The following is a 26841-nucleotide window of genomic DNA, read 5'->3' as shown; positions in this document are numbered from 1 at the left end:
TTGTGAGGGCTAGGGAATTGCTCACATGGTAGAGCACACACGTTGCTATAATAGTTAGAGACAACTAGAAATGTGATCCTTCATTTACTATTTAGTGATCTAAAATATTTTATGTGTAGGGGTAGTGTTTATAAATGTTTATTTTATAGTTACTTATAATAAAATATCTCTAGATTTTAAAAAAATGTTAAGAAATACAAAGGATTCTCTCAACCACCAGAAGTTATGACAGAGATGTAGAATAGATTCTTCTTCAGAGTCTCCAGAAGGAATGAATCCTACTAACCCCTTGATTTTAGTTTTCTGGCCTGAATTACAAGACACAAATACCGAAGTATTTTTTTAAAAACCTACTAAGTGGTTATTCCCCACCTGCAAAGGAAAACAGATGTTAAGTCTGATTCTCATTCTCTCTGTTTCTGTCTCTCATGAGAGAAAGACAGACAGAAAGATACAGAGAAAGAGACCAGAGCACTGTTAAACTCTGGCTTATGGTGGTGCTGGAGACTGAACCCAGGACTTTAGAGCTCAGGCATGAAAATTTTTTTTTTTTGCATAATCATTATGCTGTCTCCTCTACCTATTAAGTCTACTTTGCTCTTGAATGGCTCAGAACAAATGAATTCATAATCTGTTTACAAAGAGAGAGAACAGCACCACAGCATGACAATTTGCTCCTATGTGGTGGGTGCTGGAACTGAAACCAGATTTGGGCAAGGCAGTCTTTCTTCTGTTCATGTGGTGTTTAAGATCAAACTTGGCCCATGTTTGTAAGAAATATACTGCCTATATGAGTTTTAACTTGGTTAGATAGGAACCATGTAAATAAAAGCCCTTGGAATCCTTAATATTCTTTAGGAATACATTTGAGGACTTTTGAGTCCAAGACATTGGAAAACATTGGTTTTCCTGTAAATTTCCCAAGTCCAAAAGGGCATCTAGGGATATTTTTGGAAAATCAGGTCAGTATTGAAAATAGTATTTAAAAGATTGAACTTCACTATTACCCTGTAATAGATTACATTTTTTAAAATATTTATTTATTCCCTTTTGTTGCCCTTGTTTTATTGTTGTAGTTATTGTTGTTGATGTTGTTGGATAGGACAGAGAGAAATGGGGAAGACAGAGGGGGAGAGAAAGATAGATACCTGCAGACCTGCTTCACCGCCTGTGAAGTGACTCCCGTGCAGGTGGGGAACCGGGATCCTTATACTGGCCCTTGCACTTTGCGCCACATGTGCTTAACCCACTGTGCTCCCGCCCGACTCCCAATAGATTATATTTTTAATTCTTCTACTTGTAAGTCTCTGACTTTATTTTCCTTGCTTATAAAGTGGGAAAAAATAACAGCTATCTTATAAGCTATATGAGCATGATAAATGAAACATTTTAAATATGTCATGCATGTAAATATGTATAGATTGCATAGCTATGTAAGGTTTTTTGTTTTTTTTTTTCATTCCACATGGCTAAGTTTTGGTTTGTTGGTTTTTTTGACTGAGAAAAGGGCATGTGGCGAGGGAGAGACCTAAGAAGGTAAATTTGAATGAAATCAGGCAGTCAAATTCCCACTGGTTACTTACCGGACCTAGTGAGGAGTTTTTTGAGACAGGAAGACTCCAAGTGTAGAGGGAGAAATTGTAGAATTCCTCTGGATCATGGGGTTTTCTCTTACATGTGGAAAATCCTTCAGTCTCTTAGCATAATTGCTTCTTGTTACAACAGGTACAATACTCATTAAGGAAGGAATATGGTGACATGACCAAATGATTCTTAGATAAAAATATAGATATTGTAGAATCAGATCTCTACCAGTAATCACCCAATATTAGGTACTTTTCTGTCTAATACAAATCAAAGATTGTCACCCTTATTTCTACAAGTGCATGTTTCCTAATTTTTTTTTTTCTTGGTGTGAAATAGGATAGATCCTGGGAAATGAGCTAGAAATGATCACTTTTAGCAGTGGAAGTAGATAATCTAATAGGGAGTCGGGCGGTAGCGCAGAGGGTTAAGCACATGTGGCGTAAAGCGAAAGGACTGGTGTAAGGATCCCGGTTTGAGCCCCCGGCTCCCCACCTGCAGGGGAGTCGCTTCACAGGTAGTGAAGCAGGTCTGTAGGTGTCTGTCTTTCTCTCCCCCTCTCTGTCTTCCCCTCCTCTCTCCATTTCTCTCTGTCCTATCCAACAACAATAATAACTACAACAATAAAACAACAAGGGCAACAAAAGGGAATACATAGATATTTTTTTTAAAAATCTAATAAAAGTCTATCCCCCACCATCTTTATGTACCTAACAGGTGATTTCTAATCTAAGCAAGGAGATCACAATAGATTAGCATAATGTAAAATTGCTAATTGCTGTGATTAGCAGAGATTCAAGTTTCCTGCATCAGCATTTAGTAACCTGTAGGATGAAGATATAAGAAGACTTGATTTAATTCATAAACATAGTTTCCATTTACTTCCTTTGCATATTATTTGTCCTCCCACCAGAATGGAGACTACATTGGACTGAGATTTCTGTCTCATGTCAAATGCTCTGGTGTTTCCATAACTTTCTCGCTATATCTCTCTCATATAATAAAAGGTTTACAACATAAAAAACTAATAACATTGAAATTAATTTACAATATCTACATATGCACTATACACAAAGGGGAAGACAGTCTTTGTTCTAAGATTTTTGGCTCTGTGGTTTTAAAAATATAATTAATGAGGATAAAAAATATATATAAATGTCATAAGAAAATAGTATTTTGGGGGGCAGGTGATGGCGCACCTGGCTGAGCATATGTGTTACAGAGTGCAAGGACCCAGGTTTGAACCCCTGGCCCCTACCTGCAGGCAGAAAGCTTTGCAAGTGATGAAGCAGGGCTGCAGGTGTCTCTGTCTCTCTCCCTATCAACCCCTTCCCTTTCAATTTCTGCCTGTCTATCCAACAAATAAAGATAATAAAATTTAAAAAAAGAAAATAGTATTTTGGACGTACACTCATGACTATTCAAATCCATCTTTAAAGGATATTTGCTTCCACAGGCAAGAAAAGGACATCATGTTCAGTCATGATCTCAATATTGTGGGAGATATGCACCGACCCCTTGGCACCATCCTCACCAACAGCCATCGCAAATAATTCCACCTTCAGTTCTGTCTGCAAGCCGGCTGCCACCTATAACACAATCTCGTGTTAGGGGGGAACACACATTTGTATTTCAACTTATCTCTGACTTAGGCAAGCTCTTTGAAGACTCTTAAATTTTTTTTTTCATTTAAATATTTGACACTAATAAATGAACAGTGACCAGCATCTAAAAGATTGAATGCATCCTAGTTAGAACTCTTATTAAGTAAATAGGACTCCCAATAAATCATTGGAGGAGAAAACCAGGTACTATGTAGAGGCAAGTACACAGAAACTAAATGCTATTTTACTGGCACCAAAGGCAAATTTCCATAATACCCTTAACTGTACAATTTCTCAAATGTTAGTAATGACTATTGGCATATTTGTAGATAAAGATGCACGTAACCTAAAGTAAATACAAATATAATTATAAATTCACTCTAAGAGACTGGATGAATCCCACAACTGGCTCCTTGGTTTGTGGTATTCCTAATTTAGGAACTGTGACATGACAAAACCAGTAGAGGGAGACAGAATTAAGCACCAAACTGCTTGGACCCGAAAGCTACATATAAGGAGGAAGTTTGTACTGACAAAGAAGAAATCTGATCGGTAATGGAGAAGAAGCAGAATGATGTGCAATGGGCTTTTTTTTTTTTTTCTTGCTTCTTAAAGAGAGCACCAGCCAGGAAAGCCAAAACTGTTGCTTTGTCCCAGCTGTCATTCTAGGAGGTAGATTACAAAGCAGACAGGAGAATGGCTACCAGAAGAAAACACAGCAGAAACTAGCACATGGAAAGCTCTTAGATACAAATGGATTTTCCCCTTTAGTATCCTTTATAATTGATAGAACTTAAAATAAATTTCTCTCAACATATATATATCTTTCCAGCAGTTGTGCTTGGGAAAGGTCTGCACACTGCAGTGTGGCCAACAACTCTGCTTCTGAGACTCAGCCCTCAGTCCACTCAGCACTGGGGATGACAACACTGGGCACAGGAGAACTGGAATCCTGCCATCCCACAGATTACTTGAGCTCTGAGCGTTCATTTAGTGCTGGCAATTCACCCAGCTGAACAGTGGTTAGATTTACATATGGAGACATCTATTGATACATGTTTTTCTTTTGTCTGAGCCAACACTCCTTGTGAAAAAGAAAGAAAAAACAGCATGGTGTGCCCTTCAAAAAATACATGCTGGGTTTTTAGTACCTAGAAAGGTGGATCCAGCAGTGATTTTAGCTTTGGGTATAATTCCTATTGTAAATGAAAAAAAGATGTACTAACTTCCTCCTTGGACAGTTGGAAGGACTCGCTTTGATTTGGAGAGGGTGTGTGTATTGTATTGTTGCAAAAATTCTGAAATGTCCATATAGTACAATGGTGTACTATTTTAGAAAGGTTCTCATCAATTAGTTGGCCTCATTCCAAAATGTATTTTTTTGGACTTAATGTGCATACTCTTACTTACCAAATCATTAGCTGGACAATAACAAAGAAATGATCAATGATCCCCAAGTCCCGTTTTTTTTTTTTCCCTTTTCCTTTTTTACCAGAGCATTGGTCAGCTTTGACTTATAGTGGTACTGGAGATTGAATCTGGGACATTTGGAAATCTTCCCACCCCCACCCCCCCTCTTTTTTTTTTAAAGGGGAGGAAAAGAAAAAGAAGGTACAGAGGATCAATTACTCAACACCACGGCTGAGCTACTTGGTCCTACAGAGAAGTCATCTGACTTTGTACTATGCCACGTCAGCCCATCTGTGTCAGCTGAGGGAAACCAGCTGTGTTAAGGTCTGAGAACACAGTGAAACTGTGCAGCTTATGCCAAAGGCCTGTGAGTCCATTATGAAGGTGCCTATAGCTGCCAGACCTGCCTCATGGCAGTAACCACTCACCCACTTGTCCCTCCACTTACTAAGTTCCTCTTTCCTCACTCATTTTATTTTTTCTTTTTAATAGATTCTTGTTTAAAAGTTTTTTGGGGAGGGCACAGTCTGAGTGGTGGCACACCTGGTTGAGTGCACATGTTGCAATGCACAAGGACCCAGGTTTGAGCTCCTGCTTCCCACCTGCAGGGAGAAAGCTTTGCGAGTGGTAAAGCAGTATTGCAGGTGTCTCTCCATATCTCTCCCTCTCTATCACCCCCTTCTTTCTGAATTTCTGGCTGTCTCTATCCAATAAATAAAGATAAAAAAGTTTGGGGGTTGGCAAGATAGATCCCCGAGATAGTATGCTTGCTTTTTCATGGGCACAATCTAGGTTTGACAACTGATGTGAACTTCAGTCCCTTGCTTGGGACTTACTTTTTTTTTTTTTTTTTAACAGAGCACTGCTTAGCTCTGTGTTATGGTAAGGACTGAACCTCTGACCTTCTCTACCTTAAGCATGATTGTCTTCTGCATAAGCTTTATGCTATATCTTAACTTATATCTCGATCTAGAAAGGATCCATTCCATGGTCATTAGCTGAAGTGGCATCAATCCACACAGTGTACCATAAATCTTTTGCTTATGATACTAGATAAATGAGGTACAGATATGGCTTAAACTGTATAGATAGACAGGCTTAAAATTTTACCAGACACACCTACATATGGGCATACACAGATTTTCGCAATAGACTTACAGGCCCAGGTTTGTAAGTCACTTTCAGTCCTGTGCTGGATGGAGGCTGCTTTACCTTAAACCTGTCAGAGAGAAAACAAACAAATAAATAAATACATATGACAATTTAAACAGATTGAAATAAGTGTCCACCATACTGAAAGACAATAATCAACTGAGATGTTGCAAAATTAGGGAGGCATTAATACGTGTGCAACAGGGGACCCATCAGATCTTTAGGGGAAAAAATAAACAACAACAACAAACAGCTATTCAACCATGAGGAGAATCCGGGAACCATCCCACATCTGGCTGTTTCTGCAGTTTTCATCAGCGTCATACAGGCTGCAACCTGAGTTTCAACTCTTTGTTGTTGAATACTAAGGGAGCTTTGGGACTGTCTGGCTGGTGCATGCAGTTCACCATGGCCCACAGCATAGCCAAAGGCGTGAACACAACTGCTGGCTGCCAGATCATTAGGCTGAAGAATAAAGGCTCTTTTGGAAAGCAGTGGAGCATAGGAGCTGATATTGCTTTGCCCTGGGACTCGGTGTACATACTTGGGGAGAAGGGAAACGGAAATGTTCAGAAAATGTGGAAAGATTTTAAGAACTCCATGCTCACATGCAGTGCCTATTGATCCCGTTTCCTTCCTGTGATTGGTGAGACCTGGAGTGAATCCAAATGCCAACAAGAACCTACCTCCACATGGACCCACAAGCCCTGTTTCCAGCACCATCAGCTCCTCCACCTGCCAGGGTGGCAAAATTTCACAAGTTGCGTGAGAGCTCTCAAAATCCTACACTGGCCAAGCAGGATCTGCATGAGTGAGTTTCATGAGTTTGGGGTCAACTATTTCTTCCCACCCACTAATGAAGAATGGAGGGAGGAAAAGAGAGTGGAATGGGGTGGGGGTGGGGGTTGAGGAGAAAGAATGTCGGGTCTGGTGGTCTGTGTCCCTCATCAGATTGGGTCTGAGAAAGCAGGTAGGATTCTACAGGTTGAGGGGTTGCCTCCACTAGGATGGGACAGTGCTCCAAATGGGGCAACAATTCCACAGCACTTGCTCCTTCCAGTTTATTTCCAATTCTGAGTCCAGAATCATATTCTTATACTCAATACACTTACACTGACACTAACTCTGCAACTGGGATGAATATTCCATTTTCCACTGGGGAAGGAAAACCATACATAATCGACATGAGGAGATTTTGTGACAGGGTGTTGTCTTGGCAGAGTCCCCCTGACCCAGTGGGAAGCAGTGGCATAGCTGTGGGAATAAAACCAGGTGTGCGCCTGTGTGGTGCTGGCGCGAGGAACCAATACTCGGGCGAGCTGAGGCTTAGCCTTGTTCTGGCCTGCAAACCATACAAGTTACACAGTTTTTCCTTTCTAACAATCTGCCTCCAAAGGTTCTGGAATCCTACTGGTTTTGATGTAGAAATGAAAGACTGATACTCTTGCTGTTGAATGCTAGAGAGCATGTATGTACTTCTGGGAGTATAGAATGTAAGAGAAGGAATGTGTTTCTGATTTCAAGTCAGATCTTCAGAGCCAACATGATCCTAGTAATTCAGGTTAATTTCTTTTTCTTTTTTGCCTCAACTGTACAGGGACAGTGTAATTCAAAATCATTTTTATCCCAAAGAGTGCAGCCTGAATGTTAGCTGGTGTTAAAATGGGTGGTAATCTTATCATTTTAATTTAAATAACCTGACAATTCTGTAAATCACTATCAATTACTAATAAAAAAACAAAAATAAAACTGAAATTGGTGGTAGATTGGTGAGGTTTTCAAGTTTTGTGTTTTAGTTTTGGTAAGACAAGCACAATTTCCCCTTCATATTTTGCTAGTGCAGGTCAGGTCTTGAGTTGTCTCCACCAATATATCAATAATGACTAATAGGAGTGCAGAAACTCATTACATAGTTGAGATTTTCTTGGCCAACAGTATCTTGTGGTTAAATGAATAGATGGAGAGGACTGAGTGGTGTGAAGATTGGAGATTCAAAGTGTAATCATAGTTCACATAAAACATCCAGTGCTGTACCCGGTCAAAGACAAGTCATACAAAAGAAGAAAACATGAGCAGACATTTGGTGCCTTCACCTCACCTGCAGAAGTCCACCCCAACATTCTTGAGCTTTACAGTGGTCATGTAGGTGTGCCCTTCTTCAAGCAATCCAAACTTGACCGATGGTGGGAGAAGATGGAATCCAAAAAGGGACTGACTGGTATTGTTAATAGTGGCAGCTGCAATAGAAGAAGTCCTCACTTTTCCTCCAATGGAATCTTGCACCTTTGTATTAAGGAGAAAACAGTGTTAAACTGAATGGTTCCTTTTTGCAGTCCCTGAACAAGAAAAAGTTCTGTAATCAGGAGGAACTAACTCCTTAACTGGGGGGATCAAATTAACCTTTATGGGAGTCGGGCAGTAGCGCAGTGGGTCAAGCGCAGGCGGCGTGAAGTGCAAGGACCAGTGTTAGGGATCCCAGTTCAAGGCCCCGGCTCTCCACCTGCAGGAGGGTCACTTCACAGGTGGTAAAGCAGGTCTGCAGGTGTCCATCTTTCTCTTCTTCTCTCTGTCTTCCCCTCCTCTCTCCATTTCTCTCTGTGCTATCCAACAATGATGACATCAATAACAATAACTACAACAACAATAAAACAAGGGCAACAAAAAGGGAATAAATAAATATTTAAAAAGAATAATATATATTTTTTAAATAACCTTTATGGGTCTCATGCAATTCTTACAACAGTGTTGTAAGGAAGTATTTTAGGTTTTGTTTTAAGAATGGTGAAGCTCAAGTTCAAAGAACTGAAAAATCAAGTGGTAAAAAGTAAGTAGATTTAAACTCAAATCTACCTAATGTTAAAGTGTGTGCTCTTTTCTCTGTTCTGCATCACAATTTAGTTTCCACTATAGTCACCTGAAGGATTTGTTAAGCCACAAATATCTGACTCCATCCCCAGACTTTCTCAACTAGCATATCTAAAATAAGGTTCATGAACCTGTGAAGGATGATAAATGACATAGTGGGGGTTGTATTGTTAAATGGGAAACTGGGGAATGTTATGCATGTACAAACTATTGTATTTACTGTTGAATGTAAAACATTAATTCCCCAATAAAGAAATAATTTTTTTAAAAAAAGGTTCATGAACCTGTATTTATACTAAGTGCTCAGCTGTTGCCAAAGCTTCTCAGTGACCACACTAACCTACTCCCTGTTAGTCTAAGGTGAGAGAGACAGCACCCTGACCTCACCCGGGGCCTTGTTAGAACAGCATATCTCAGACCTCACACCAGACCCAGTGAGTCACAATGTATAATGTTAGATTACCAAGGAAATTCATGGGCACATTAAAGTTTCAGAAACATTATTCTCATAATTCAGTACTGCAGTGAATTCTATGAAAGCAATGAACACACAGTAGCTTGGAAGGCTTTAAGGAGAAGTATCCAAAGGTGATCTACTGACTCAAGGAAGGCTTCAAAACAGAACTGAAGTGGAATGCTAGTCTTAGGAGCTCTGAGAAAGGTAGAGCCCGAGTGCTTTTAAAGAACTAAGACAACGCCACAAAGGCTGAGGTGTGTTATGAGTATGGAACAAGATGAAGGTAGGAAGCAAAGGGGGACATGCTAAGCGATTTGTATTTTATCTGGAGTCATGAGAATGGTGGCCAGTGATTCATTCATTTTTCTTAGCCAGTAGAATGCTGCTTCATGGGGGTCCCCAAAAAGAACTTAGAGGAGTAGCATTTGCTGATACAACTATCAGCAAAATGAGTTGTGGCTCCCAGCACAACTCATTTCAAGATACTAATGGTTTCAGAGCTCTCAGCAGTCTGTGTGAGCACTGCCTTAATTGTCCTGTGAGAACTGAAGGCCTTCATGGTAGGTGACCAGTAGTACATAATGATTGGAGTCCACTTAACCTTGGCAAGAGGTTGAGACTTGGGCTTGGAACTCATCAGGTAGTGAGGCAACCGCACTTTCTCCTTTCTCACGCCTCCTGTAGCATCCTGGAGCAATGACTGGGTCAAAATTTTCACAGGCTCACTACCAGGTTCTGGTTCTGTTAGAAAATTTAAATGATGTCATATGATCATTTTATTCAAGACATTTGAGGGAACACCAGAGCAAGTAAGTTCATAAACTGGGGAAACATCTTTCTTCTTCCTTTACTAAATGGTTTATTTAAAGGAGCAAGATTTTTAAAAAGTCTTTAGATTCAATATTTAAAAGATTTATTTATTACATGAGAGAGAAAAAACAAAGCTGCACCTTGTAAGACAATAAGGAACAAACTAAAGATAATTATGCAAAACTAAATAAAGCAGTAAATAGAACAAATTACCATATGGTTTCACTCATGAAATATGAATAACCAAAGCAAATGTGTTGATAAAATACAACAAAAATGGACTGTGTAGAAAACATGATGGTTACTAGAGAGAATGGGGAAAATGGATGGGGTGGGGGGTCATTTTGAAAGTTAAGGCACTAGAGCTTTCAGGCAGCTTCACTGAGTTATATACAACACATTAAGGTGTGAACCTCCTAAAATCTTATAGAATTGTAAAACAATGAGAAATCAGTATTTTTTAAAAAAATATCCTCCCCATACCCCAATGATTACTGTCTTTAGTGATATAAAGGAAAAGATAGATGTGGAGTGGCATTCCTGTGAGGGACTAGACAGTAGCTATCTTCAGGATTCTTTCTGTTAAATCTAGACGCAATGCAATATGGACTTTGACAGACATCTTAAAATAGGGACAAAAATCTTTGCAAGTTCTTTGGCTTAACTGTTACATTTATGCTTCTAAAAAAAAAGTAGTAGAATACCTATCTTCAGGGTTCTTTCTGTTAAATCTAGATGCAATACAATACAGACTTTGACAGACATCTTAAAATAGGGACAAAAATCTTTGCAAGTTCTTTGGCTCAACTGTTAAACTTATGCTTCTAAAAAAAGGAGTAGAATAATTATAGATAAAGTAATCCAGGGAGTTAAACCCTCATATCAGATGGTATAAACCTGAGCAAAGTTAATGAAATTTTTTTATATATTTATTTTCCCTTTTGTTGCCCTTGTTGTTTAACATTGTTGTGGTTATTATTGTTGTTGTTGTTATTGATGTCATCATTGTTGGATAGGACAGAGAGAAATGGAGAGAGAAGGGGAAGACAAAGAGGGGGAGAGAAAGATAGACACCTGCAGACCTGCTTCACCGCTTGTGAAGCAACTCCCCTGAAGGTGGGGAGCTGAGGGCTTGAACCTTATCCTTATGCCGGTCTTTGCACCACGCACACTTAACCCGCTGCGCCACTGCCCGACTCCTGTTAATGAAAATTTTAAAGATTGAGTCATTTAGTAATGATATGTGGGCTGTTCCAGCAAATGATAAATCCCTGTAAGGGCTCATGAGAGTCCTGATATCTAGCTAGTTGGTCAGCAGCACAGCTCATAGCCTAGGTTTATGATTGGCATCTGAGATGGGAATAGTCTAAGACTAGGTCCTTTTTAGTAGAATCTGCATTAACACTGATGCCAGGACTGAACTCAATTATAAGAAACCCAGGTATCTGACCAGGTAGAATTTCTTGGTATGGGAAGAACCTACATGTATCTGGTCACAGAAATGTTCTGGGTGACTTGTGAGTGTTTCCTAGACAACTACCCATTGTTTCTCAAACCCATCTGTGCATAACATATTGGGTAACTTGTGGGAAAAAAATAGAGATCTTTACTACATGCCAGACAAATCCTGTTTTAGACCTAAACAGGATCAGAATTTCTGAAGACAAGGCTCAGTGTATTTTAATGTAATTATTCTCTTTGGCCATCATCCCCTACATAAGCAATTATCCCAATCACTTGTATCTGTTTGTAATCTTACCTTCTCTGTGTGATGTTTAATATTGCATTTTGTCAGTCTAATGGACACTAATTATTAATTCATACTACTATTACTAATAGCACATACTGACATGGAGTTTATCACATACTAGGAATTCTCTGAGAATTTTAAACATACTTTTCTATCTTTCTTTCTTTTTCTTTTTTTTTTTTTGCTAAGCTACTTCTAAACTCTGATTTATGGTGGTGCTGGAGTAAGAACCTAGGAATGTTGGTGCCTTGGGCATGAAAGACACTTTATGTAACCATTACATGATCTCCTCACAGTCCCAGTGCTGTGGTTTATATCTGAACTCTTTTATATTTTACTTATTTATGTGGTAAAGATAGACATTGAGAGGGAAGAGGGAGATAGAGAGCAAGAGATATAGAGAAATATGCTTGCAACACTGCTTCACCAGTTGTGAAGCTTCACTCAGGACCTTGAGCACTGTATTGTGTGTGCTCAGCCAGGAGTGTCACCACCTGGCCGCTGGATGTACTATTTTTTTTAATTTATGAAAAGGAAACACTGGGGAGTTGGGCAGTAGTGCAGTGGGTTAAGCGCATGTGGTGCAAAGCTCAAGGACTGGGCTTAAGTATCCTGGTTCGAGCCCCTGGCTCCCCACCTTCAGGGGAGTTGCTTCATAGGCAGTGAAGCAGGTCTGCAGGTGTCTGTCTTTCTCTCCCCTTCTCTGTATTCCCCTCCTCTCTCCATTTCTCTCTGTCCTAACAACAACATCAATAACAACAACAATAATAACTACAACAACAATAAAAGACAATAAAAAGGGAAAATAAATAAATAAAAATTTTTAAAAAATTTTAAAAAGGAAATATTGACAAAACCATAGGATAAGAGGATGTACTAATTTTATTGAGCAATCTTGTGATATGTATGCATCCTATTATTCTCCCCCCTTAAATTTTATTTATTTACAGAATAAGAGGAGAGAAGTGAGTGGAGAGATGAGGGAGGGAGGCCGGGAAGGAGGGAGGGAGAGGGAGAGGGAGAGGGGGAGAGAGAGAGAGAACCAGCCAGAGCACAGCTTAGCTTTCATATGTGTCAGCTGAGCTCTGGCATATTGAACCTGCACCTTCTAGAAGCTCATACATGCTAGTTGGTGCTCTTAACATATTCTATTTGCTGCATCTCTCAGCTTTGTGTGTGGCACTTGACCCAATTGGAGAATCCGTAATAGTTCCTTATTTCTGTGCTGAAGTGAACTATATTATTTGTTCATAACTATTATTATTTATAATTTTCTCTCTGAACTTAGCTTCCCTGACAGCTTCCCATTTCTCTGTCTCTTTTCCTTTGAACTCAGCCACAGAACTTGCTTTGCTCAGTAAGTACCACATGTACACACCAAAGAGTGCCAATTCTGAGCAGAGACTGTGAGCAGTAATATTCTTTCTGCTCAGGTCTCTAGAGCTTTTTAAGAACATTTTAATTTATTTATTGAATAGAGAAAGAGAGAAACTGAGAGAGAAAGGGGGAAATAGAGCATGAGAAAGGAAGTACTGCTTTGCTACTCAAGAAGCTTCTCCCTTTGTAGGTGGGGGCCTTAGGGATTGAACCCCAGGCTTTTGAGTACTGTAATGTGTGCACTCAACCAGGTACATCACCATCCAGCCCCTCTCTAGAGCACTGACCCTCTGCCATGAGAACAGCTCCAGGCCATCAAGTCTCCTTTGGGATGGGGCTCTTAAAATATTCCTGGTGGTATTCTGGTGACAGTTTAACTGCCTCTCTGGAAAACATGGTTCTGGTTTAAATAATTCACACTTTTGTAACATTTGCCAGTTTCTTAGACTGACTCAAGCCATCAGCATGACATTGATGAATAGGGTGTTGGGAAGAGTGGAAATCACCAGACCTTAGGCACTGCTATCAACAAATAATACCACTCCAGTGTCTTCCAGTTAGTTTGTTTTCTGTTCCTTCTTTCCTTCAAACTTTTATCACAGTCCTCCTCCTCTTCCTCCTTTTCCTCCCTCTCCCCTTTCTTTTCTTCTCCTCTCCCTTCCTCCTCTTCTCCTCTCTCTCCCTCCTTCTCCTCCACTCTCTCCTCCTCTCCCTTCTTTTTCTTTTCTTTTTTCTTTTGTTCTCTCCCCCCTTTTTTCTAGTATAAAACAATCTCTTCTCTCCTGGCATAGGAAAGTGGTATAATATATTTAGGTGACAAAATAACTCATTAAAAAATTGCCACCAGGATTATTGCTGGAATTCAGTGCCTGTATGATAAATCCACTTCTCCTGCTGGCCAGTCTTTTTTTATTCTTTTAAAACACTTTTTTATTTTAATGCGATAGGACAGAGAGAAATTGAGAGGGGAAGAAGCAATAGGGAGGTAGAAACAGAGAGACCTTAAGTCCTGCTTCACTGTACCTGAAGCTTCCCTCAGCAAGTGGGAGGCAGGGGTTTGAACCCCAGGAACATGGTAATGTGTGTTCAGCTAGTCCCGTAAAACTCATTTTCTAACCCTGATTCAGTCACAGACTTGCTGTATGATTTTAGATGTAACTTAATTTTCTCAAGATATCGATTTTCTCAACATATGGGAATGTTTAGTTTTGTTATAGAGACACACATATGAGTCTGCACTTTTCAAACTATCTTTCTGCTCCCAAATAAACTTATTTTGTCTGTGAAATAATGACTTATGTTTTGTTTCAGGTCAACGAAATATAAAAGTAAGATAATAAAATAAAATAACAAATCTGAAATAAACATATTTGCAATTTCTTTCCTTTATTCTGAGACATGCAGTCATTCTCATTGAGCAACTTTAATGTTCTAAGAAGTCTTACAAAGCTCCATAGCCCCAGGATCTGTGATCCTCTTGAGCATTTTCTGTAACAACCAAGCATACTCTCACTGTACAGGACCAACTACTAGAATTCAAAAAGATAAAACGTTCAGTTCTGAGAAATGATGAGATAACGTTAATGACTGCCCTACCTTCAGTAATTGTCACTGAAGTTTCAGATGGGTTCTGTTTAATGGTCTCTGCAGTATCCAAAAAACTTACTGATTTTGGAAGAGTAAGTACATCCATAAACTCCTTTTCAGAGACAGTTTTTGGCTTGGAGTCTAGAAAATCCAAAACATGTTATAAGGAGGTATTTTGAACAGCAGAGTAATGATTGCTAGTGTTTGTGATCTTTTTCTTTTTAAAGACATTCTTTCAGGGGAAGGGAGATGAGCAGTGGTACACTCAGTTGAGGGCCTAAGTTGAAGGCCCTGGACTCCACCTGTAGTGAAACAGTACTGCAGGTGTCTCTCTTCCTCTCTCACTCCCTCTCCCTCTCCCCTCTCAATTTCGTTCTGTCCTATCTAATGAAAGAAGTGTGTGTGAGGTTAGGGGAAAGAAGAAAAAAAGGCCACCTGGAGCAGTGGATTAGTTGTGCTGGCACCAAGCCTCAGCAATAAACCTGGTGGAAATAAAATAAAATAACTTTATTTCTGTCTTTTGCAGGAGAGAGGAGAAAGAGAAGTCAAGGCATCATTCTGTCACTTTTATGTGGTGGCAGAGGTGACACCCAGGGCCTCATGTAGGTAAGGCAAGCACATCATTGCTGAGTTCATCTCCTCTTCCCTAGATGCTTCTTTTTTATAATGAACAAGATACCCCCCACCCCTAGTCTTCTCATGCTTTTAAAAGAGCTCAAACATTTCCAAAAAATATATTGAGGACTAGGGATGCAAGTGCATTTCAACTTCTACGTGTGCCAGTCCCTGTTGAAAGGTCTTGACTGCCTGACTACTAAAAATCAAACAAGCAAACACCCTTCAGCATCACTACCTTATGTGAAGGGGGAAGAGGGCTGCCATTTTCACTGTCCACCCAGAGTGCAGAAGCCATAAGTAGCTATGGAAGCACCAGTAACTTTTGCTCCTGATTTTCTTCCCCATCACACCATCACACATATAAGTCATTGCTCTCACCTTTCATCTTTCCTCTGCAATTCTGTGATACTTAGATTTTGCTTTGTCCTCTTGTTTGTTTTTGCTCTCTCGGGGTAACTAAATTTCTGCTACAGTACTGTCCAGAAAAAAATTGCTCTATCTGGGCATTTTAACTATACAGTTTGTTTTAAAGGAGCACTAAGTCTCATCTCAACCCCACATTCTTTGACATGCATCTGTGTCTCTTTATTGCCACCAGGGTAATCAATGAGGCTTGGTGCTAGCATTACATATCCACGACTCCTGGTAGCCATTGTTTCTACCTTATTTTTCTTTTCCCTTTCTATTTTATTTGATAGAACAGAGAAAAACTGAAAGGAGAAAAGGATATAGAGTGGAAGAGAGAAATACAAACATCACTAGACCTGCTTCACCACTTGTGAAGCTTCCCTCCTGCAGGTGAGGAGCCCAGGTTCTTGAACATGGTAATTTGTGTGCTCAACCAGATGTGCTGCCTGGCATGCATCTCCTAAAATGATTCTCTCATGTTTCCATACACAATCATTCCACTAAAGAGAATGAACAGTAATACCACCATGCCCTCTAGTATGTAACTCCCTATTCAAACATTCATAATTACTTCAGAATGTCTTCTAGAGGTATTTATTTCAATGCATCACTTGAAGTTTATGTAATATGCATAATTGTAATATATATATATATATATATATGGGAGGGTGGTGGTACACCTGGTAGAGCACATACTTTACTATACATAAAGACCTGAGATGAAGTGTCTGGTCCCTACAGGAGGAAAGCTTCACAAATGTTGAGGTAGTGCTGTAACTATCTCTCTTCTTCTTTTCCTATCTTTCCTTTTCTCTCTCAATTTCTTTCTGTCTTCATCAAAACTAAAATAAAATAGAGTAGAATAAGTTTCCATTTTATTAAAAATATGTTTACTTATGATGGGGAGAAATAGATTGAATGTCACTCTGGCAAATACGATGTTAGGGATCAAACTCAGAAACTCATGCTTCATAGTATAATGCTTCATCCATTGCATCACTTCCTGGGCCACTATATATGGTTTTTAATGCCTTTTAATCTAGAAATACATATATATTCTTGTTGTGTGTGTGTGTGTGTGTGTGTATGTCTATAACCAGGTCACATACATGGCAAAGCAGAGCACTATTAACTACCACATATTTACCATTAAATAGTGATAATTAAAATTTCATCAGTCAAATTTGTAATACACAGATTATCCTAGGTTAGGTTACTATTCCTGATGCAAAAGGAGGTGGTGGGCTAGTTATTTTCTGAGACCACTTTTCAGTATTCTTCAGTTAAGCACTTATTTATTTATTTTTAATATTTTACTTATTTTAATGAGATACAGAAAGACTAGACCACTGCTCAGCTCTGGCTTATGGTTGTGCTGAGGATTAAATTTAGCACCTAGGTCTGATGAAAGTCTTAAGTGAGAAAAAGAGGCATAGATGGCATAACTCATGCATAATTTATTAATTTTTTAATAAATAAATTTTATTATACATTAAATTATGTTAATGAGGAAGATCAGAGAGAAATACAAAAGCAATGCTCAGCTCTGGCTTATGATGGTGGTACACCTGGTAGAGTGCACATGTTACCATTATTGATTACCTGGATTCAATAGGGGAGAAGCTTTATGAGCTGTGGCGCAGTGCTGTGTCTTTCTCTATCCTCTTCCCCTTTATTAATTTCTTTTTTTACATTTATTTATTTATTTATTCCCTTTTGTTGCCCCTGTTTTATTGTTGTAGTTATTCTTATTGTCATCATTGTTGGATAGGACAGAGAGGAATGGAGAGAGGAGGGGAAGACAGAGAGAGGGAAAGAGAGACAGACACCTGCAGACCTGCTTCACTGCTCATGAAGCGACTCCCCTGTAGGTGGGGATCCGGGGGCTTGAACTGGGATCCTTACGGCAGTCCTTGCGCTTTGCGCCACGTGCGCTTAACCTGTTGCGCTACCACCCGACTCCCTATTAATTTCTTTATTGGGGAATTAATGTCTTACAGTCAACAGTACAATAAAATACATGTGTAACAATTGTACATGTCTGTACATGTGTAATATTTCTCAGTTTTCCACATAATAATTCAAATTCCACTAGGTTCTCCTCTGTCTTCCAGGACTTGAACCCTCCCCTTCACCCCAGAGTCTTTTACTTTAGTGCAGTACACCAACTACAGTCCAATTTCAAGAATTTATTAATGTACAGAAATAAGAGATGCCTGAGCACATTACCTGAGTGAAGAAAAGATACATTTTGAACAGCTGTTCTATTTGCATCTTCATCTTTCCTTGTAAAAGGAGGCAGATTTTTTGAAAGAGACTTCAGATGATTAAACTTAAAGAAAAATAAAGACTTATTTTAGACATACAGTGACTGGAAGGGTATTGCCACAAGCATGTGAAGGTGAAAAACAATTGGTAAGCATAATTTTAATGCCCTGAAAACTCAGTTTACACATCTGAAGTGTTTTTTTTTTTTGTTGGTTTGTTTTTGTTTCAAAAACTGATTAACTTCAATTCTATCTTTATTGACTAGTCACAATTGATTTCTTAGGACCCTCTGGTTAATCTGAAGTTTCCATAGAAATATAGCAAGGTCTAAAAATATGAAAATATTCCCTTTGCTTCAGGGTTTCAATGAAGAGCAGATGTTCTCTCAGCTTCCATGGACTTCTAAGAACTCACAAGATGGCTTAGACCTTCTGTTACTACTGTTTTGGCAGCTGATGGGAGAGAGCAATTTAATGGCATAATAGCTTCAAAAAGTTTTTATGAGGTAATTTTCAATATGGAGACTTTCACCCTGAAAAAAGGCTTAAGATAGATGGGAGAGGGGACCAGACAGTGGAACACCCAGATGAGTAGTGGACAAATTACCATGTTCAAGGTACCAGTGGGTTTTGGTGCACCTTTTCCAGTGGCTGTGTTTTCCTTTTCCTTTGATTGAGAGTGAGAAACAGAGAGAGAGGGAGAGATACACCGAAACAGAGAAAAGGAGAGACACCTGCATCCCTGTTGCATTGTTCATAAAGCTTTCTCCCCTACAGGTGGGGTGGTGACCAGGGGCTTGAACCAAGGTTTTACACATGGTAAAATGTGCATTCTATAGGGTACACCATCACTCAGCCCCTATTTTTATTTTTATTTTATTTTATTTTATTTTATTTTATTTTATTTTATTTTATTTTACCAGAGCTCTGCTTGACTCTACCTTCTGGTAGGACTGAGGTTTGAACCTGAACTCTTTGGTGACACAGACATGAAGACCTTTCTATACACCATTATGCCATCTCCCCATCTCTCATATGCTTTTAAGAACAAGGGCTTAAAAGGTATGTTAGTCGATGAGGTTTAGTAGGAAAGAATCAAGCATCAGGAATGCTCAATTAATTAATAATAGATGCATTTTTCAGCATTTAAAGGACTGTTGTTGTTAGTTACATTCAGTTACCTGTGTCTGGTATGACTTGCTCAATTCAGATTTGAAGTAGGGCGATGTTGTTTTGTTCTTAATTTCTAACATAAAATTTTGTATTTCTTCAATGTCCTTCCTGATTGATATATCCATAATGATGAAAAAAAGACATAGACTATTTACAATGCTATTTATTTTTGTTTTATCTTTAAACCCACAGAAAATCATTAACAGTAAAACAGATAAGAATTAAGTTTTGTAGAAATTTTTTAAAAATTAATTTTATACTTTTTCTAAAATCAGTCACATTTCCTACTTCAGAAATCATACCCTAACATAAGAGAAAATGCTGGTAGCAGGTGTCAGTTTGATTTTACAGTTGAATTCAAAGGGTAAAAATCACATGGCTAACATTTATTTAATGTGCTTTATTTTCTGGTGTTTAAATAACAACTAGATTATTCTAATTTACATAATTTAAATAGCAGTGATAACAACAACAAAACCCTAAAATCTGAAATGTGGTTTATGAATAATGTTCTCATATAGTTAAATGAGACAAATCATGATAATCCTGATATTTGTCTTTCAGATACAAGCACCCACTAATGGAGATATGATATGCCAGCAAAAAAAATGTATACAACTTAGTTTCTCAGAGAACTGGACTAGTCAAGTAGATGCAACTGAAGTTACTGGGTTGGAGTCCTGGAAAAACTATAAAGAGGAATATTCCAGCTGGGAAGCTTTCCTTTTGTTTTGGTCTTATCTCTTTGCTTACTTCCAGAAATGTCATTGAAGTCTTAAAAGGAAGGAATGTAAGTTCCCAATGCTATCGTGACATTGTTCTCAAGGACTGCCTACCTCTGGCTGCTCTTAGGAAAAATAAACTTCTTTTATTTAAGTACTCTGATCTGCGAGCTGTCTGTTAACTGTGTCCAAACCCAAAGGTTTTGAAAGGTTAGAAAGGTTTTAAATTTTAAGAAAGGTAGCTAGAAAGGTTTTAAAGTTTTGAAAGGTTAGAAAGGTTTTAAATTTTAAGAAAGGTAGCTAGAAAGGTTTTAAAGTTTTGAAAGGTTAGAAAGGTTTTAAATTTTAAGAAAGTAGCTAGAAAGGTTTTAAAGTTTTCCCTCTGCTGGTGGGGGCCAGGGGCTCAAACACGGGTGTGCTCAGCCAAGTGTGCCACCACCTAGCCCCTTCCCAGTCCATTTTCCAGGTTACTTATACTGCATATGTACGACACACTTCTAATTGAGCATTTCACTTTCTTCTTTAAAACTCTACCTTGCTTTGTCATCAGTTGTTTACACGGAGGTTAAAATTCATCAATGTTTCAAAAAGGTTTTTAATATGAGTGGATGATATAGGTGCATGTACCTAATTCACAGAGTGGTAAAGAGCACATTGGAAAGCCAAAGTCTCCATCCCACATTCCACTACTCTTTTGGGCCTTTCCCCACAGGCAAACAATGTCACCAGTCTCTTGGAAAGCCTTTCAGGGATATTACATAAGGCATTCGATATATTCCAGGCTGACCTTCTACCTAGAGGTCACCTATGAGATTTCAGATCTTATCTCACCACTTTCCCAACACATTCCACAATGTAGCCCAGATATTCTTATTAGAAAGCATATTCATCCTGGGAATCATTCTGGAGTAGAGTCATGCAAATATCTGCGATATTTCCATATACACTGTGACATACTTAATAAATATATCTGGTTTCTTTCTGTAAAGCAAAAGAGCTGGGCTTGGAATCCTTGGATAAGAATGTAAGAAAACCAAAATACATTCCTCATGAGAATTATACAGAATTCTTGATTAAGGTCTAGAATATTTATCAGCATATTAAATTACTAAGTCTAGGGGGGGACCTGAGAGTCTTTTTGCTTAGATATGAGAGAAGATCTACCTATTGATCAAATGGGCTTTCTCAAGAGATGGTGACATTATTGCACAAATGCTGGATGAACTGTAGAAGAGATTCAAATACTAGATGGCAGGACTTCTAACACAACACCAATAAAATTACCTCTGTTGATCTATCTTTTCTTTCCACTTCTTTTTAGTTGCTACTTGCCTATAGGAAAAGAAAGGAAAGTAGGATGTAAAGGGGCCATACTCTCAACTTATAGACATTGAAAGAAAAATCACTAGTGTGTGATGAATTGTTAGCAATATGGGAGAGAAAAGGTGTGAACTCATTGATGCAGTCGCCTATAGTTATGACAACAGTATCTCTCCATTTTCTCAATCATTGCATTCTAAGCACTAATTGGAACACATTTTTGGAACAGCTTACCTTAATTTCCTTTCCAAGTAATTTTTATCAAATGGGTCTGGTGGGTACTCTGGAGCAGCCGCCAAAGATTGTTTGAATAAATCAGATAGGTGGGCTGCAACTATAAGTACATATGTTTAACTTTGATCCTTATTCTTACACAATACACAATCAGTACCCAGTTACTTACCTGAGATATTTTCTTTTCTTTCTTTTTCTTTCTTATTTTTAGATTTTATTTATTTATGAGACAGGAGGAGAGAGAAAGAACCAGACATCACTCTGGCACATGTGCTGCCAGGGATTAAATTTGGGACCTCATGCTTGAGAGTTCAAAGCCTTATCACTGTGCCACCTCCCAGACCACCCTGAGATTTTTTCTCACAGCCTATTTTTAATTTATCAAATGTCTACTAGGAATTCTAAGACCAAGTTGTAGTACAATAGTAACAGACAACTGTTATAAAGTATTCTACTAATGGACACACACCTTAGTCAAAATGTAACAAAACAAATGATACCTCATGTATTTCACATTATTAGGAGAGTCAGTGTCTATGTATCTGAAACTCTTCATAAGGATATAAATGCAATACAATAGTTGATTATTTGGACAGTAATTCAGCAAGAGTGTTGGTTTATTATGTCCTTCCTATGTCTTAGCTATGTTCTAAAGACAAGATGAGGTTGACATAAAAGTAAAAAATCAACCATCACTTTTTTCTCCCAAAAGACAGAAGCTAAAGATCAAGATTTTAAAGAATCTCACAATTTAGACAGAAAAAATTATATTAATAAATATTACAATACAACAGAGAAATGTAGCACCTTGCTATTAAATGTAAGAATGACTGAGAAGTGCATATAAAATTGGTCTTTTCGCACCACAGGAAGAATTTTGGTCCATACCCCCAAAGGGATAAACAACAGAAGTTTCCAATGGAGGAGATGGGACATAGGAACTCTGGTGGTGGGAACTGTATGGAATTACACCCCTATTACAATTATAACCCTCACAATCTTTTAAATCAATATTAAATCACTAATAAAAATAAAACATTAAAATTGTTCTTCTGAAATCTGTAAATATTTTTCAGAAAAAATATTAAATATCATTACCTTCAGTAACATGACTTTTTGTAGTTTCCTCCACCTTGGGGAAAGACTGAAATAAAGACAATTCTTTAATGAGGATGATTGTGTTTCATAGGGCATCCATTTAAATTAGAAGGATCTCCTATGTGCTCAAGTTGACTTTCATGGAAATGATTATGAAATGAATTTGCCATACAAAATGGCAATACAAAATTTGATTTTTAAACATCCCTTTCACTTTAAAAATTTTAAAAATGGAGATCATTATGAGTTGTAGAAATTCTTTTTTTCTAAGATGATATTTGATCATTTGGGACAAAATAGATGGAACTGGAAGTAATTATATGAAACAAGACGCAAGACTTAACTGCTGGATGGTTTCACTCATTTATAGAGTATATGTAACTAATTAGAATGAACTTACAAAAGGAAGTAGCTATCTCTTAGACTTTGTGGAAACTATAATAGCTATCAGAGAGAAGGGGGAAGGTGACATAGGGACTTTGGTGGTGGGTGCAGTGAGTTGTACACAAACATATATGGGTGTGAAATTATATTCTTGCAGTCTTATAATTCTGTAAACCAATGTTAAATGACTAATAATAATTATAATAAAAAGAAATCCCTTTTTTGTTCTCTTTCCTAGATCATTCATAATTTGTTCAACATTACAATAATGTCTGTTTAAGGCAATAAACACTTGTTTATTGTAATGTTACTTAAGGGTTTTTGATATTCTTTTTTATGGATAATCAGTGCATAATTTACTTTATTAACACATACAATAATAACTATTTATTGAATAGTTCCTAAGAGCTTGGGGAAGTGAGCTGAGATATTGAATGGGGAAAGGCATAGTTATTGAAACTTGAAGACGAGCTTACTAAATATATCAGCCTGAGTTACATAGGTTGGGTTGTTGATAAAATCATGACATTTTAAAGTCAAATAGTATGGTGGGTGTGGCAACACATCTCCTCTAAGCTCTACTAATAAAAAATAAAAACCTTTAATTGGGTGTTAATGAATTACAGCACATTTGTCTATACATGTGTGTGGTTTCCAAGTTCTGCATAATAGGTGCCTGCTACATACTTTGTGAGTTAGAAAGAGAGAATGTGGTTTTTGAGTTTCTTTACAATCCAAGGAAGAGTGTAAAGGCATTTGGGAAGTTTAATATATACGGAATCAATTTTTCACAGAGAAAGAAACAATAAAGATGAAGCAAGTGCTTCAGAAAGTGGCAGCAACTGCTATTCCTTGTGAATTTTTCTTGAGAAATCTGATACTGAAATAGTAGTAAGGATAGTGATATAAAGAACATTTTTCTCTCACCATAACTAGCTTGAGAAGATCTGCAGCATTGCCTCTTTCTTCCTCAGTTCTGGAATCTTTAACTGTCATTTTATGTAACTCATCTTCTTTCTTCAGAATATGATTTATATAGTCCTAGGTTATTAAGATAAAATAAATCAATAAAAATGAGAAATAAGGGGTAGGGGAGATAGCATAATGTTATGCAAAGAGACATTCATGCCTGAGGCCCAGATTCAGTTCACATACCACCATAAGCCAAAGCTGAGTAGTGTTCTGGAAAACAAAAACAAACAAACAAACAAACAAACAAAATATAAATGAACACCAACTTCTTCAAGTATTACAAAAGACCAAGAATATATTACCCGTTCTCAACATCCACTGTCAAGCAATCTGGAACACTTTTTCTTTAATAAGTATTTAAGCAAAGAACTGGAAAGTTCAGTAGAAAAGCTTTATGGGTGACAGTATATTAGCATTGTAAGAAGATCTCAGAGAGGCCAAGTTTAGTGCTCCAGAGTCCTCATCAATAAAATGGACAGACTTCTGTTACATGATTTCATGTCCTTTCCAGGGGTGGTCTTTATAATTCTGTCTATAAAAGTTGCTAGGGTCACGCTTTTGTTTCCAAGAGAAATACATTTTACTTTTACTAAAAATATTTGATATGTTTCTATAAACAAGGCACCCCCATTCTTTGCCAGGTGTTGGGCATTCAATCATAAACAAAACACATATGATACTTGTTCAGAGAGAGTTAACCAGAAGGGCTTTCACATTGGGTTCAAATACCTAGTGAGGGGCTCAGCCCAGGGAGATGTTATGATTACATTATTAATTTTACATTTACACATTCTCAGATGATTTACAGAGGTCAACAATCCTTTACTTCCATGGATAAGCATCAGATTGATTTGCAGCTTCACCCTTTCCTAGGGGCCCATAGCTTTTGATACAGTAAGAAAGGAGGAAGACTCTAAACAGCACTCACATATAGAGAAGTTACCAGTCCTCTCAGTGTCTTTGGAGCCTCAGTACTTCCTTTAACTTATGGGAACTATCAAGTGTTTTTGACCTTCCAAGTTTCTACACTTTTGTAGACAGACATTCATACATTGCATTAGATAAATATTGGTAGAGTTACATAATTGCATGTTCCTTGGGAAGCCAAGAGGAGTGATTGCTCTGTTTCAGATTCTTTGGGGTCAGATTGGATTACAATACCTTAAGGGAAACCTGTAGCTTGAGTTTCACTTCATTCTTTATGACCTCATGCTGGATGAACTGGCGGATCTGTAGAACACTGGGGCTCTTGAGTATTGGGCCTGGGGCACTCACTAGCTGTTTGGATCCAATGTTGAGGCCTTTCCATAGTTGAGTGGCAAATGGAGGACCTGGAGTCTTTTTCTGTTGGCAAACAGGTGGAGGGGGGAGGAGGAGGAACAGAATAATTCAGTGTTTGGATTTCCAACAAATTAGTATGTGTTTTACAGAAACCAGTTCACTGGAAACTATGTGTCAGAGAAGACAATGGTAAGGAAAAAATGATTCCAGTTCTTGGAAAGTTTCACAAATACAAGGAAACTGGAAAATGAAGAGCAAGATTTCCGCTTTACATGTTACCCTAAATCTTGGTATTCTAAGATCCTACCTCAGATGTGACACTGCTGAGTATAGGGGCATGCTAAGCAAGGCTGTACCCTCATGCTAGAACGTATTATAAGAAGGTCTTCATGAGTGCAATACAGGATAGAAAATAAAACTGAGTCTAGGCATATTTCTCTAAAGTCTACAAATGCTAAAGCCTTCAAGAATATAACTTCTTAAACCTGTTAACAATTTATATGAGGATGAGAACATGAATACATGGGAGAGACCTAAGATTGGTCCACTGATGGATACCTATGTAGATACAGTGAACTTTTAACAGAAAGTTCTGTACCTCAGCTGAAGGAAATGTGTCCCATGTTCTTGACTGGAGATTAGGAGGAGTAATGGTATCTAATTCTTTCTTCATTAGCCATGGTGATGCTTCACGAAAGGGCCGAAGGACTGTGATGCTCAGAGTGCCTGATTAAAAGAGAATTATCAGAATCATTTCCACCAAAAAAAAAAAAAAAAAAATTCTGAGAAAGTTAAAAGGTATTCAGTAAATTCAACAAACACTTTTTGAGAACTGAGACTCTGATTATTATTATTTTTTTTAAATTTATTTTTATTTTTTAAAATTTTTTATTTAAGAAAGGATTAGTGAACAAAAGCATAAGGTAGGAGGGGTACAACTCCACACAATTCCCAACACCCAATCCCCATAACCCACCCCCTCCCCTGATAGCTTTCCCATTCTCTATCCCTCTGGGAGCATGGACCCAGGGTCGTTGAGGGATGCAGAAGGTAGAAGGTCTGGCTTCTGTAATTGCTTCCCCGCTGAACATGGGCGTTGACTGGTCGGTCCATACACCCAGTCTGCCTCTCTCTTTCCCTAGTAGGGGAGACTCTGATTATTTATTTATTTTTTTTCTTTTTATTTTATTTTATTTTATTTATTTTATTTTTATTTAAGAAAGGATTAATTAACAAAACCATAGGGTAGGAGGGGTACAACTCCACACAATTCCCACCGCCCAATCTCCATATCCCACCCCCTCCCCCGATAGCTTTCCCATTCTCTATCCCTCTGGGAGCATGGACCCAGGGTCATTGAGGGTTGCAGAAGGTAGAAGGTCTGGCTTCTGTAATTGCTTCCTCGCTGAACATGGGCGTTGACTGGTCGGTCCATACTCCCAGTCTGCCTCTCTCTTTCCCTAGTAGGGGAGACTCTGATTATTTTTAAGGACCTTATAACCTAATAAGAAAGGCAAAGTTTTCAGTCACCATAATACCTAGAGATTGTTACTTGGAAGTATTAAATGACACTTCACAATGTTTAAAAAATAGGCCCATTCTGTCAGCTCTACCACTAAATACTTCTTAAGTTCAGTTACTTCTTCCCTGTCCACTGATTCTACCTTAGGTCATCTGCCTTGGAAAGATTCTTATTTTAGTGGAATACCCAGTTAAATACACATATGTCCAAGTGCAAGTACCTGGGTTTGAGCCCCAGCTCCCCACC

General features: G+C 38.2%; 1 protein-coding gene across 2 annotated transcripts in view; it reads right to left on the bottom strand.

Annotated features, from left to right (window-relative positions):
- SPAG17 (sperm associated antigen 17) overlaps nt 1-26841 on the bottom strand; it is a 287832-nt gene that overhangs the window by 12263 nt on the left and 248728 nt on the right. Inside the window, exons 35-48 of one of the 2 annotated variants that reach the window (XM_060201805.1) lie at nt 25672-25799; nt 24954-25136; nt 23748-23861; nt 22437-22482; nt 21339-21438; nt 21069-21116; nt 19071-19170; nt 17852-17954; nt 14606-14737; nt 9674-9813; nt 7849-8033; nt 5757-5817; nt 3029-3173; nt 1584-1725 (exon numbers count right to left, since the gene is read on the bottom strand). In XM_060201805.1, the coding sequence (XP_060057788.1) occupies nt 1589-1725; nt 3029-3173; nt 5757-5817; nt 7849-8033; nt 9674-9813; nt 14606-14737; nt 17852-17954; nt 19071-19170; nt 21069-21116; nt 21339-21438; nt 22437-22482; nt 23748-23861; nt 24954-25136; nt 25672-25799 (1622 nt within the window). In that variant the 3' untranslated portion in view covers nt 1584-1588. The remainder of the gene's footprint in view (nt 1-1583; nt 1726-3028; nt 3174-5756; nt 5818-7848; nt 8034-9673; nt 9814-14605; nt 14738-17851; nt 17955-19070; nt 19171-21068; nt 21117-21338; nt 21439-22436; nt 22483-23747; nt 23862-24953; nt 25137-25671; nt 25800-26841) is intronic. The other variant, XM_060201806.1, reaches the window with a different exon arrangement.

This window comes from Erinaceus europaeus, chromosome 11 (assembly GCF_950295315.1).
Source record: "Erinaceus europaeus chromosome 11, mEriEur2.1, whole genome shotgun sequence".
NCBI classification, from domain to species: domain Eukaryota; kingdom Metazoa; phylum Chordata; class Mammalia; order Eulipotyphla; family Erinaceidae; genus Erinaceus; species Erinaceus europaeus.
Note: the sequence above shows the minus strand (reverse complement) of the source record. Positions and strands in the feature narration are given on the sequence as shown.